This window comes from Corvus brachyrhynchos, unplaced genomic scaffold, assembly GCF_000691975.1.
Source record: "Corvus brachyrhynchos isolate BGI_N302 unplaced genomic scaffold, ASM69197v1 scaffold30, whole genome shotgun sequence".
In the NCBI taxonomy this organism is placed as follows: domain Eukaryota; kingdom Metazoa; phylum Chordata; class Aves; order Passeriformes; family Corvidae; genus Corvus; species Corvus brachyrhynchos.
Window position 1 is genome coordinate 1067340 of NW_008235742.1, and position 12292 is coordinate 1079631.

Sequence of the window (12292 nt, forward strand, 5' to 3'; positions counted from 1 at the left end):
AAGGAGCCTTACACAGCCTGCCTGCCTTTGCTGGGGGCTGGGAAGAAGCCCAGGTAGTCACACCTGCCTTACTCACTGAGTGAAGAACAGAATTTGGACATCTGTTAAAAGCGCATGAAGTGGAACTTCAGTTCTGCAGTGAACATTAAGCTGTTTCAACAGCGCAGCCCAAAATCAGTGACTGAAGGAAACAGAGCAGCCTACAAAGCCAACCCAGGGGTGGAAGGGAGCAGAGGAGAAGGTGTTCTCAGGATGGAGCAGGGATGGAGACCAGGGCAGAGCTCCACTAAAGAACCGCAGAGACTCAGAGAGGAGGAAGGTCACAGAAGAGTTGGAGGGAAATGGAAAAGCGACGTGGTCACAGGCTACTTACGTGAACGGATAAACCATGGCAGCCACTGAGGGCTCATCCCGGGAGCAAATGTAATCAAAGTCCAGCATTCCTTGGACAGCCCGGGTCTGCATCCCCCACACAATCGCTTTGGTGTGGCGGCTGAACAGTGTTGTGGCTTTACCTGCTCGGAGAGGGGAAAAATACCAAACCATGTTCAAACTGTACACCCGAGCAAGACACAAACTGCAACTTTGCCAAATGCCTGCTGAAAGGCTCCTGGATGAGTGCATTCCCCCCACCCCCAAACTGAACCCAAGAGATGAACTGCAGTTTGCAGGATGGGGTAGTCACACTGTCCAAATTAAGGAAGAAACTGTAGATGAAACAGCAACCCCTTCCCTGGATTCTGAACACAACAGCCAGGTTTTGGGGTTCACAAAATGGGCAAGCAAATCATAGGAGGGAGACTGATATAGGAGAAGAGAGAAGTGAAAACTGCCTCTCCCTTTCCTCTCATGGACCTTCCATCTTCCTCCCAGTTTTCTTATGCAAAGCTGAAGAGAACTTAGAATTTCCTTTATTTATTTGCATGTAGCCCACAGTCTGGGCAAACCTTGAGAAGTTGGTCAGGGCACCACAGTAGAATGACAGGAAATTAAAAAAAAAAAAAAAAAAAACGCAGGAAATGGTGGGAACAAAGGAAGTAAAGGAGCTCAACATACTAAGGTTTTCTTTCCCCCTTTTTTTTTTTAATGATCAGAATCCAACACAAACTTGATGACTCCAAGAATTTATATATGGCCCAAAACTCAGCTTCAGGGGACAGAGTCACAGGAAAAACAAAAGTTCAGCCAGTGAAGATGGACTGTTGGCTTAAAGTCTATTTACACCACTTGTCACAGCACAACACTGAGTCTCTCCTTCTGACTCCAGGCAGAATTAATTTTAAAACTTGTAAAAACTCAGAGCTGGTCAAACTTGGGCTACTGCTGAGTTCTTTCTGGATTTGCATCAAAGGTAAATAGCACTAGGGATTAAACAGGACCATTGTTCCTCTGGCTTCAACAAAAAATCAGTCCTTGCCCTCCAGCCCTACACATTCACAGTTCAGATTCACTGCAACATGACTTGTCATTAGAGAACTGCTTACCCTGAAAATTCTGTTTATCTTGCAGGTGCCTGCAAGGGGGTACCATGGGTACTCCCAGGAACACCAAAATGCAGACCCAGAGAGGCAATGCGGCTTGTCTGAGAGCACACAAGCAATAATCCAAGAATTCCCCTTCTACTGTTCCTCCTCACGATAAGGGAGGTAACTTGAAGCTCTACTTTGCCCCAAGTTCAGCAGTTTATTCTCACCCAGCACAGAGCCCAACAGAGTCTTTAAGTCCCAACAGAATAACTTCACTTGATGCCTTAGGTTTTAACTTCCATATTTTTCAAATTCTGTACTGCTTAGTGTGTAACTGAAGTTTCTTGTAACCTGTTAATTTCTGCTCTCTTCTGCTAGGTAGACATAACAAAGCCTCTCCGGGCCTGCTCTTCAAGGACACCCAGACTGTCCTAGGCCCAAAAAGTACAAACCAAAGAGCCTGTAAGGGGGGCAAGTGGAGGGGAAATTACATCATTAAACTGAAGCTTTAATTGGAGAACTAACCCTGATATGCAAATGAACCAAACCTGTAAAAGTGTGAAGAACTCGTGACCTGGGATCCATCTTGGGGTCCATCTTGGCAGTAGCCTCTGGCTCCCCAGGGTGTACCTTTGAAGGCCTTTCAAATAAATACCAACTTCTACTCCCTTACTCCTGTCCAGTCTCTGTTTCTAGGAGGCCTCTTAAGGCATCACACTGAGCACAAGCTTTAATAGTTTGCTGGACTGATAAGGCAACATTTAGTTCATATGTGACTTTCTGTACTTCCCAAACCTGATAACCAGGGCCCCTGAACTACTTTGTTTCCCTTTGAAATAAGATACCAGTTATTGATCACAATGAGTGACTCCTCCTTTTGGAAGGCAAAGGGAACAGAGCTTTTCACCAGGTGCCTCAGGCTGTTCTTCTCTGTGATGGTTGTGGGGAGGAAGGGAAGAAAAAACAGTTTGTTTGAGACCTGGCCCTCTCTCCCCCAGAAATAGGAAGTATTTTTGCAAAGACATATGTGATCTGCACTTGAAAAACCAGATGAGAAGTTCACATGGTGACAGCTAAATATGCTGGGCAGGAGGGAAGGACCAGACAACACAGCAAACTTTTGGAGAGAAAAAACAGCAACAAAACCAAGAACTAAAAAAGTCAGCTGCCAGCGAGGCCAGGCACATTCAGCTGGTCACACGGGTCCTACCTGAACCAGGTCTCGAGGCTGGAACTGAATCTGTTAAAGAGAGAATCACTCATGCAACAATATGACAGAGCTGGCTGCTACCAGCCCACTGGCCAGGCACCCAGGGAGGTGCTGCAGCAGCCCTCCTCTCCACAGCACTCAGGGCTTTTGGGTTTGTTCTTGTTAAAAACAAGCAGACTGGAGCCCTCTCACTGTACTTCCTCTTGATGTGCTGTTTCTGAATATCCCAGCTTGGAGCAACTCTGACTCCGTGTGTATGAGCTCATAGCACAAGTGAGCTGCTAAAACACTTAACTACACTCAAAGATAGGCAGATACCACAAAACTGCTTCCCTTTATATCTAGAAAAAAAAGCATTTGTCTCATGCCCATCCTGCCTTTGGGAACAGCAGAGCATTGCCAGCAGCATTCCCAGGGCTGGACTTACCAAGAGGTGCTGTTGGTTTTGCCTTCTTAGCTGGAGCAATACCATCTGGTTTGGACTCAGAGAAAGAGGCAGTTCTGCTCGGTGCTGGAGTCTGAAAGATTCAGAAGCCAAATCAGTGAGCGACAGTGCTCCAGGTATGGCCTGGAGCAGAGAGGAGGAGACGGCCTCACTTTGGCTACGCTGGTCTACTACAAAGAAGATGAGTTTTCAGATAGGACAGTTTCAGTCCAGTGACAGAAAACTGAATGACCCAGTGGGTTCAACAGTCACATTGTCGGCTTTGAGAGGCCACATTTTCCACACAAGTGAGATGGGCATTGCGGCGGCCTCTCCTGATAAACTGCACAGGTAGAGTCACGCTGGTTTTCCTAAAGCTTCCTACAAACCCTAGTGGCCAAAATCCATTTCCAGCCTGTCTGGACAGAGGCTGCTGCCTTCATGAGGCTCTTAACCCATGTCCCCTTCCACAGTGGGGAAGGAACTCACCGAGGGGCTGCCGCTGGCGTTGAGGAGGAAGTTGGCGGTGTGGGCTGCGGCGGGCGGCTGGTTGGGGATCGGCCGGTGGCCCAGCGCCATGCCCACGATCGCAGTCATGTGGGTCTCCGTGCCAAAGACATGGATGGGGATCCCCGTGGTCTTCCCTGTGGATGTACACAAGAGCAGTCAGCTTCCTCAGGGGGAAGCTCTGCCAAAGTGAAGCATTTAACCTTGAGAAAGCTCAGCAGAAAGCAAGTGGAAGAAACCAGACGCAAGAACAAGACTTAAGGAAAAGCTTGGTCCTTACCAACTTCTCCCATGACACGTAACCCTTCCTGGTAGTTTGGGCCTCCTCTTCGTACAAAGATCCTCACCTCATGCTCCTTCAGAGGGCCTTGGTAATCCTTAATTGCTCTCACAATGCCCTAAAAGAAACACACAGGACAGGTGACCCAGGCAGCCAGACATTTACCCTGTCCCATCATCTCAGGAACTCCTGGAAGAGATGGGCTATGAGCCTCAGCCAAACATGGAAGTGGGAAGAAAGGTCTGGGGCTGACAACTGGGTGTTTGCTGATGTTTGTGACTGGTCACTTACTTTAAAGGTGGCTGCTACATTGGTGAAGTTTGCAATGCTGCCTCCAATAATCAGGATCTTCCCTGTGGGAAAAAAATATAGGTAAATAAAACCATTTCAAGAGCAGAGTACTCCAAGATTATGAAGCAGTTAAGGAGAAAGTGAAACAAAGCTGCAGAGTAGCCAGTTGTGTCTAGTAGAAAAAAAAACCCTAAAGCAGTTGTATTTAGTAGAGCCTGGAAGATAAGAGCTTTGTACCAAGCAAGAATGTTTGATAAGGATCTCTCAGGCCCCATAGAAAACCATAAGTCCCCTCTCTGAAGCAAGAGCTGACAGAGGTTCTTTCAGAAGGCAGCAGTACATTGAAAGCTCTGCCAGGGAGAGCTAAGCAGAGTAACAGCCCAGATCTGTCCAGGTTTTTCTGCCAGACACAGCTTCACAGCTTTGGAATTGCAGCATCTCCCTCACCTTCTGGGTGCTTCTCTCGGGTCATGAGGGAGAGGATGGTTTTAGCGTAGTCGTAGGTCTGCTGCTCGCTCGGGGCCCCTGAATATTCCCCGTAGTTCGCCAGTTCATTCACACCCCCCAGGTCACAAATGGTGTCACTGTAACAAAAAAAATTACCTATTTAAGAGATTAGCTATAATTTGAGTCACTATAAAGGTCCTAAAGTATTCCAAATCCCTGGGGAAGAGAGGGACAGTGCTGTCTACTGAAAACAAAGCTGCTCTCCTCTTGGTACCAGTGACTATTAATCTTGTCATGCTCCCCAGACACAAACTCAGTGACCACCACAACAATCATATTACCCTCAACAGCCTCCAGCCAGCTTGTTTCTTTAGAAGTCAGAAAGGAACTGTATCTCTGCAAGAAACTGTATCTAACCCTAACCTTCCCAAAATTAAAGTCCCTACGGGACACTCTGTTCCACAGCCTGGTGAGAAATCTGCACAGCATCTTCATTCTGAAGAGATCGCAGTCACAGTATGGGAAAAATGGCTTTAGAAGAGCTTACTTTCCAGAGGCTGCAGCAATTATGCTCTCCCAGCTCTTTAAATCCTCCCCCTCTGGAAACCTTGCTTCCATTACCTGTACACCACTGAAGCACCACCACCAGCCACCATGGTCCAGATCCTGCCTTTGGGGTTCAGGATCGTAAGCTTCAGGCTGGCCCCACTCTTGGCATCCAGGTCAGCAATGTAGGCTTCCTGCAGAGAGAGCAGCACAACCTCAGCTTCCTCCTGCACCTGCCTTTTCCATCCTGAGGGTTCATAGTGCTGGGTGCATTTGGACACTCAGAGCAATCACATCTCATCAGCTACAGCAGAGGGACAGCAGAGCTACAGACACAGCATTTACCAGGGACAGAGGTCCTGTGCGTCCATCCCTCCATCACAAGACAGTCATAAAATCTGAACAGAACTGCAAAGTCTGTTCTGGCCTTATCTGAGACTAAGACCTGAGGAAATCTAAAAATCATCTCACCCACGGTGACCACTCTGGCTGTGCTGCAGCCAGGAACATAATCACTGAGAGCTGTAATTTGGCTCAACGTGGTGTTCCTGCAGCCCAGTGTGCCAGGCTGCTGAGCAGCACTTCATCAGAGTTCATTAACATTCCCAGCAAAGACTCTGCCATAACAACCTTCCCAGGGACTTGGAGATGGATGATTCAGAGACAAAACCTGAACTAATCCTTTTAAGAGCAAATTGAGTTGAGTGTTGGCATCCAGCAAGCTACATGGAAAAGAACAGCTAAATGGATTTCCTGGCCACAGTACAAAAAACCTTCCAACTGAAGCATAATTATAATTATTAAAATGAAAAAGTCAGGACAGAAATCTTTTTAGAGGGAAAAGAACAGACCCCTGAAATAAGTAACAGAATAATTAAGGAGAGAACTGTACTTCCAACAGCCTCTGAAGCTGCTGGGACCCATATCTGGAGCAGTGCAGACCCAGGGAATTTGGAGAGGGAAGAGGCACTGCTAGACAAACAAAGTGCTGCCTGCAGGCCTCATCTTGTCCTCACTTTTTGGGAAAACGGGTGTATTAACAACTTCTTACTTAAAAGTTTCAGAGATGGTGATTATTTTCTCTGGATTCACACTTGGATGCAGCATTTGCACACAGCTGCTGCTCTGCTCTCAGAACTGTCACTGAAACACTGAGGGAGCATCAGCTCCCACAGGGCTCCCAGTAACCACTGCTCTAGCAGAAAAATAGTGATGCTGAGGGGAGCAACATGGGCAAGAAACCACAGAAAGAAGCTCTGCATGGGTACAGACCTCTGGCACACAGCTGAGGAAAGTTAAATACCAGCCTCCATTAAAAAAAGTCAATTCTGAATTAAAGAACTGACCAAACAGAGCTGGAAAGCAAACCCAGTTCAGAGTGTGATTCTGAGCAGTCCTAGGACCACAGCTACCTGTGCACAGGTTATCATGGACAGCACTGCCAAGGTGACACAGCAACAAAACCACTGGAAACCGTAATGCCACAGGCATACAAGCAATGATGAATTCAGGACACAATGAAGGAATTCCATCTGTCACTTGCCTCAGGGTAAGCTTCCCTGCCAAAAGGAGGGGGGAACTCCACATCCCCCCACTTCACTTTGCAGATGTAGTCAGCCGTCGCGTCAATCTTCGCAGCCAAATCAAGGATGTAAACACCATCCTTAGTCACCACTGCAATGAAAAACATCACAATTAGCTCTGGCTTGTACAGAGACACAGATTTACTCCAACATGTGTGATCTCCACGCAGAGATCATTGCAAAAGCTGGGTGACTGCTGTTTCCCCTGGCACTGGGCTATATCTACCAGCTCCAGCAAATTCCCTGAGGAATTATCCAGTAATTGTGGCCATGGTCCAGACTCTGTCTCAGGGGCTGTTTTGTTCTAACAATGATATTTTTACATTCTTCAGTTCTGCCTTAACATTCCTTTCAAGGGAATTTTTCATTTCCTCATTTTTAATTCACTGAATGAACAGCTCGAAGACATATCACTGCCACTTCCGTACTTCTGCACATGGCACCTAGTGCTGTTGTGAATTACAGAACCCAGAGAAGGATCAAGAACACATTCCAGTATTTCAGAACAGAAAGTTCTGCTCCCAAAAATATCCATTACCTAATGGATTGATCTCAAGGTACGTAAAATACAGATCTTCATAAAGGTTGAACAGGCCACAGATGAAGCTGGCCAAGATGCTGTAAAAAAAAAAAAAAAAAAGAAAAAGAAAGTAACACAAGTTAATGAAAGCGGCCAAATCCAAGTACAGCCTGCTCTGTTTGTTGGTATTAGTGGCAATCTGCAAATCTACTTGGCATCAATTTCTTTCATTCTCATTCATCTTCTCTGGATGGAGCCCCGGTGATGGATGACTCAAGGGAAGGAAGACCTTCATGACTCATTTTAATTATCCTCCACCAAACTCTGCTGAGGACACAGTTGCTCACAACTGTCAGAGCTGTGCAGTCTGATTTATCTCCCCACAAGACAGAAGCGCATCATTGCCTCCCTGCTGAAACCCATCTTTGTCAGATCTGAGCTTTGTTAGCTGTGCTGGGGAGGAGGCTGCAGTGAACTGATGGAGTGACAGGCTCTTTCAGCCCTTCAGTACTGCACAATGTCAGCAAGGATTACGCTATGTTTGGAAAAATCATGACTCATATTAGGATAACTAGGTATGGGCATCTAATTGAGGGAGATGCAGAAGCCTTGAGATCTACAGATAAGCCTGCAGGAGAAAGAACAGGAGAATAACTTTGGAGACCAGGCCAGAGCAAGGGAGAGGGAAGTTCTGAATTAGCAGTCAGATTCACATCTCGTCACCATTTCACAGAACAAAAGAAACTTCTATGCTGGCACAAAGGATCAGAATTCCGTACATGTCTCCAGTCTCAGGTTGAGACCTGAGCAGGCTGACAAGTGCTGCTGCCAAGTAAAGGCTCAGCACGAGGAAACCTTATTTTTGGGTTTTACAGGCAGCTCAGATAAGTCAGAGAGCTTGGATTCAGGATGCATGGCACATTCTGGAGAGCAGCAAGAAGGGCAGGAGAGTGAGCTTCAGGGTGAACAAAACAGATGGATGTGGCACTGAGATAAAGAGAGCAGCTACTGCACGGCTGGTCCTTCCCAGAACTGCATCTCTACTTACTCCTTCTTGTCAGCTGGTGCATGCTGCAGGAGATGCTTCTTCACATCCGATTCACTGAGCTTCTCATCCACTGCCACGAGCAGCTTCTGAGCTTTGGCATCCACATCTCCCACATCCACACCCCCTTCATGGTGGAAGAGCACGTAGTCTCCCTCACGGGCAGCGTATATGCATACGTAGAACTCTTCCTCCTGTGCCACAGAGCAGGGACAAGCATTAACCGTGACACCCAGAGAAGACCCTGGAGAGGTTCTCGTGCCAATGCTGGGACTGGGGCAGCTGAGGCCACCATCAAGCTTCCCAAGGAGCAGCAGTGCTGAAGTGGCCCTAACGCTGCCCAGGGTGTGCACCAACACTCTCAGCTCAACAGCACATTCCCAAACTCCTGCTTTCTCCACTGTGCCAATCCAGCTAAGCATGCAAGTCCAGAGAGATTTAAAAGCACACTTTAATGGTGTACTAACCTGTTTGTGAGGGACGAAGGGTTCAATCAGAAAGTTCTTTAGGATTCCCTTCGCATTAGCAATCTGGGGACAGAAAACAAGGTAAACACCCATAACCACTTGTCCAGCACATTTGTGACAGCATAAGGAAAGCTTTGAGAATTAATCAGCACTGCTCTAAAATTGCTCCCTCTCCACTGTGCCTCCTGAGGAGCCACTCCTCCCTCTCCAGCACTGCATTCAGCACTGTCACCCCAGGATATCTGGTTACAGGAGTCAGTCACCTTCCCCATCTCCTAACAGGACAGAGGGGTATCAGAATTACACCAGGACAGCTGCTCTCCTCTCCTGTCCCAGAGACAGCACTGTCACTGGGCCCTGCTCAGCACAGTGAGACACAAGGGCTTGAGCTGCTCTTGGAGTAGTGGAAAATTCAGAAGTGAGGAACTCCTGAGCTAGTGGCAGGAGCAGAGGCATCAGAGTACTGCTCACCCTGAAATGGTATCAGGGAGCACAGAAGAGCAAGAGAATCCTTTAGCCTCTTATTATGGGTCCAGGAACTGTTCAGTGTAGGCACTTTCCTGTTATCCAAATCCACGTTTCCAGGCTCAAGAGACATTGGGGGATACCCCCTGCTCCTCCGGACACCAGTGGTCCCAAGCCTGTGGCCCAGTCCTTGCTTTAGATATGGTTGTTGTATTGTGGTAAAGGAGTAATTTCCACACCCATCATTTTCCCAGTGGGGAGCACTCAAGACACAGTTCCTGCTGTTTCCCAATCCTTCAGGCAACCACACCAGCTCGGAGCTGGAGCCAGCGGCAAATCAATCCCAGCAGGGCCAAAGGCATAAATTCCTTGAGGCAGCACAACTCCATCAGCTCCCAACACACGGCAGCAGGGATGGCAGGCACTTCATTATCATTAGCATTGCACTGTCATTCCCAGGAAAATAAATATTACAGGGCAGCACTGAGTTAAAATAAGGACCTGAAGTAACACTCAATCATCAGCCAAAACACACGGGGTGGCTGCAGTAGAGGACCAGTTTATGACAACTTTTATACTGTCCTGGGAACAAAAGGGAAGCACTCACCGTGGTTTCCTGGCCCAGGCGCTGCTTGAGCCAAGCCTTCACCTGATCCAGAGTGAGATTAATCCCAACCAGTCCAAGCTTCCCACGTCTCTTGATGAGCTGATCTGGCTTCACCACTAAACGCTACAAAGGTTGGGCAAGAGATTTAAAGGAAGTAGCATTAGAAAGTGACTTTGGTCAAGTGGTTCTCTGCAGATAGTGAAGTAAAAACCTAAATCAGCTCTGCACAGCACATGTCCTTGCAAAATTCCTTTAATCTTAGCAAATCCAGCTCCTGGTACAACATGCCTGCAGGTTCAGGTTTTTTTATGCTGTACTTTGAGAAAAGCTGCCTTGTTTCTGCTCAGCTGTGAGCAGACATCAGAGACTGAGCCGACAGTTTGTTCTGGCTTTTTTTTGATGCAAAAACTCAATAAAAGTCATGGCAGACACAGTCAGTTGCTCACAAAAAAACCCCTAACAACTCCTGCTGTCACTACACTTTGCTTATGAGACTGGCTAGGGCCAGGGTCATGCACATTTCAGCCAACTGATACCCACAGAAAGCTGCTCCTGGGTTACACACATCTCTAGCTTGCAAATATCTTTTTAAAAAACCAAACTATAACTGGGTGTCATTCTCCTGTACTGCTGATATGTCCTGGAACTCCAGCAACTTAAGAGCCAGAACACATCGTGTTGCAGTACAGGACACTGAGCATGGTCTTTTGCCACTCAATGGTGGTTCAGTTACTGAGCAAGATACATGTAATATTCTGTAACTTCAGTTGTTACACACGATGTGTGGTGCATTGTCTTATGAGACCTTGCTCAGCTAGCTGCAAGGGTCTATGTGCCCATTCTCACGTAGCCAGCTTCTCAGATCAGTAAGCTGCAAAGAATCTGTATATCCTGAATCTATATGTCCCTTTTCACGTAACCAATCTCTCACAATGGTCTTGCTGCTGGATCCTGAAGCCCTTTCCAGCCTTACAGAACCTGCCTTAAAGGCCCAAGAGCATCCTTGCTCCCTTTTGGCTTCCTGCAAGGCTTTTAGAAGCACTGCTGATCTCTTCCTGCAGTTCACTCAGGCACTTGAGCATGGAACATTTAATTAGTGCAGGCTTCTATCAGTCAGTCAGTCAAGGACTATGAGACATTCATGTTCTCCAGCCAACGACTTAATATAATTAACCACTGGAAAGAAGCCAGCTTAGACAGCTAATAAAAAGAGCCCTGGGTATGTTTTCTCTACAGAAAGTATGAGGATATGAGACACAAAGAGAAAAGATTTTGCACTGAATAATTAAAAAAAGGAAGTTCTCCCTGACCTTTTGCTTGGATTCAAGAAAACTAAGCAGTGTCCTTACTGGACATAAAAGCCAGACACGGAGAGAGCACTCCCTGATTTCAGAGAGCAAGACTTTGAAAACAGAGACTGACATTTCTGTCTGAACCAGCCTCCTTTACCTTCTGTGCAGTTATGAGCAACTTTTTCACAGCTATCTCTGCTCGTGTATTTCACAGTCTTAAAGGAATAATCGGCCCCCCAGGTGATACTGAGCCTTGAAGAAAGGTTTGTTTCTTCATCAGGGTTGGGAATGACTGTGGCAGAGCAACAATAGCAACCAGTCCTTTGGGAAGGATCTGGAGCAGTGCTCAGGTGCTCCAGGAAGGCAGGTCCTGCTGTCCCTGTCCTTACCTCGCTCAGGAGCCATGGGTGGTCCTGTGTGAGCCGTGCCCAGTCCGTGGCTGGGGTGACCCGGGCATACTTGAAGCGGTTCTGGATGGCAGAGGACGTGCAGATGTACTTGTACAAGAACTCCTTCCCCGTCTGCTCAGAGATGGCTTTGGCTGACATGGCTACCTAGTCTGGATGGGGAAAAAAACCACAAATCCATCAGGAACAGAGACCTGTTCTGGCCAAGAACTCCACATCACTCAGCTCAACACAAACCCAAAGCAAACCAAAGTCTCCCTGTTACGCATAAGATCATAAAACTCCCCTGATAAGCAAGAACTATTCATGTTACTAAAACTTCTACCCCATTCCCCTGTCACAAACACTCTTTTCATCCAGCCTTTTCTGCAGGGAAAGGCAGAGTCCCTGCAGCTTGTCCCAGCCACCAAACCTTTCCTAAATCCACAGCTTGGAGCATCCCCTCATGTCCAGGGCAGTGCCCAGCTCTCTCCAACGTTGCAGCACCCCGGGTTTGCTGCTGGGGGGGTCTGTGTAACACACCTACCACTTCTCCTGGTGCAGTTCCAGGGAGGGAACCCCTCCCTTGCACCCACTCCTCTAAGGCATCATGTATTTCCAGCCCAGCCTGACAGCAGACACATCAGCAATGCCCATCCCTTTTCTAAAGGGAAAGGAAAACATTGCCAGGATTACCAAAACCTGAATAGGTTACAACATTGTTTTCTCTTGTTTCAGAACCAGGTTTCTTGGAAA

General features: G+C 47.3%; 1 protein-coding gene across 2 annotated transcripts in view; it reads right to left on the minus strand.

Moving 5' to 3' along the window:
• ACLY (ATP citrate lyase) overlaps window positions 1-11739 on the minus strand; it is a 19803-nt gene extending 8064 nt beyond the window's left edge. The window contains exons 1-14 of one of the 2 annotated variants that reach the window (XM_008638120.2): window positions 11540-11739; window positions 9859-9981; window positions 8787-8849; window positions 8323-8513; window positions 7293-7372; window positions 6715-6845; window positions 5247-5365; window positions 4626-4762; window positions 4179-4240; window positions 3888-4005; window positions 3590-3744; window positions 3104-3194; window positions 2677-2706; window positions 374-515 (exon numbers count right to left, since the gene is read on the minus strand). In XM_008638120.2, coding sequence (XP_008636342.1) covers window positions 374-515; window positions 2677-2706; window positions 3104-3194; window positions 3590-3744; window positions 3888-4005; window positions 4179-4240; window positions 4626-4762; window positions 5247-5365; window positions 6715-6845; window positions 7293-7372; window positions 8323-8513; window positions 8787-8849; window positions 9859-9981; window positions 11540-11698 — 1601 coding nt within the window. In that variant the 5' untranslated portion in view covers window positions 11699-11739. The remainder of the gene's footprint in view (window positions 1-373; window positions 516-2676; window positions 2707-3103; window positions 3195-3589; window positions 3745-3887; window positions 4006-4178; window positions 4241-4625; window positions 4763-5246; window positions 5366-6714; window positions 6846-7292; window positions 7373-8322; window positions 8514-8786; window positions 8850-9858; window positions 9982-11539) is intronic. The other variant, XM_008638194.2, reaches the window with a different exon arrangement.
• Window positions 11740-12292: the final 553 nt, after the last annotated feature.